Raw genomic sequence first — 1,307 nt, 5'->3', positions numbered from 1 at the left:
TGAATAAACAAAAGGCAAAAACCTTCACTTATATATATCCTTTTTTAAGCGTGATAGCATCCTTTAGTACAAAATGATAAAATGATAATCACACCATTGCAGAGAAAACAGGAGAAAAAAAAATACAACAATCCTGGAATTAATAAATGGGAATCACAGAGAATCAAATCCCTAAACAAATTAGAGAAAATTATAGCACAAGCAAGAAAATAGAGTAATGCTTATAGGTCTATTTCACACTTCGTCCTCTCAAAGTCTTTGTGTGAGGAGAAGTGCACCTCAGGTAAACAAAATACCCTTAAGGTTCGATGCTTTGACTTCCATATTCCCACCTTGAACCTTATCCTTGCCTTCACTCGAACCTCTAGTTCAACTTTCCCTGATGATCTATCAAGGTGTAGGTCCTTAGACACGGGGCCTGATAGTAACAGAGATTGAGCCACAAGCTGCACTTCCAGTCGAGTCACATTGCGATGGCGCTGAAAGAAAGGCTGCACCCCATTAGATGCCATAGTCTGATCATCATAGGATACTGACACCTCCATTGAGTCATAATATATGGAGACTTTCCTGTTAGGGTTATATGCCCTTAGGACAAAATGAAAGGTGGCATTGAGATGATTGTTGCTCAAGCCAAAGCCATGGATTGAGCCATCTTCAATATCATAGGCAAGCCCTTTAGGCTTGACTACTAGCCAAATGATCAGTACAACAAGACCTACAAGGACAATCAGAGCTAGAATGATTATTGCAATCAATCTCAGTAGCTTTGAGTGTCTTGACCGGGCTGCTAGTTGGGGCTGCGGTGTTGGAGGAGCCATTCTAAAGGCTGCAGGTTGGTTGTGCCCAACTGCGAATGTGGTTATATAACAGGATAAAAGACAAGAGAATGGATTGAGAAGCAAGTGTTGGCTAACATTAGCATGAGAATGTGGTGGCAAATGGCAATCTTCCTTTAGTTTCTTTTCCCTGCCTTTTTCGTTGTCATTAGAATACTTTGCTTTTTTCATTTCTTGCATGAAACTCAAGACATCTGAGAGATTCAGGTTCTGTTATTCTTTCCAGCTGATCTGAATGTTCTAAACTCTGAGTAAAAGTGCATGATGCCCATCAGCACTAGGCAGGGCTGGTTGCTGAAGTGGGGTACCATGTTTTGCAAATATGCTGCCTTGATGATGAAGAATCCTTTTGAATTTTTTCAGACAAATTATGTTTGGTTCATCTATGGGATAACTCAATAAAGAGAAAGTGCTTGTGATGATCCTAATAAAATGCCCTTTTGGCTGAGTTAATTAACTTGTGAGCTG

At 40.0% G+C, this 1,307-nt stretch overlaps 1 protein-coding gene across 1 annotated transcript; it reads right to left on the bottom strand.

The window, feature by feature from the left end:
- Window positions 1–923, bottom strand: LOC100265453 (uncharacterized protein At1g08160). The gene has a single exon (XM_002273816.5). It carries the CDS (start codon window positions 819–821, stop codon window positions 222–224), a length of 600 nt encoding a protein of 199 aa, XP_002273852.1. The 5' UTR covers window positions 822–923; the 3' UTR covers window positions 1–221.
- Window positions 924–1,307: the final 384 nt, after the last annotated feature.

Source organism: Vitis vinifera, chromosome 6 (genome assembly GCF_030704535.1).
Source record: "Vitis vinifera cultivar Pinot Noir 40024 chromosome 6, ASM3070453v1".
NCBI classification, from domain to species: Eukaryota; Viridiplantae; Streptophyta; class Magnoliopsida; order Vitales; family Vitaceae; genus Vitis; species Vitis vinifera.
Note: the sequence above shows the minus strand (reverse complement) of the source record. Positions and strands in the feature narration are given on the sequence as shown.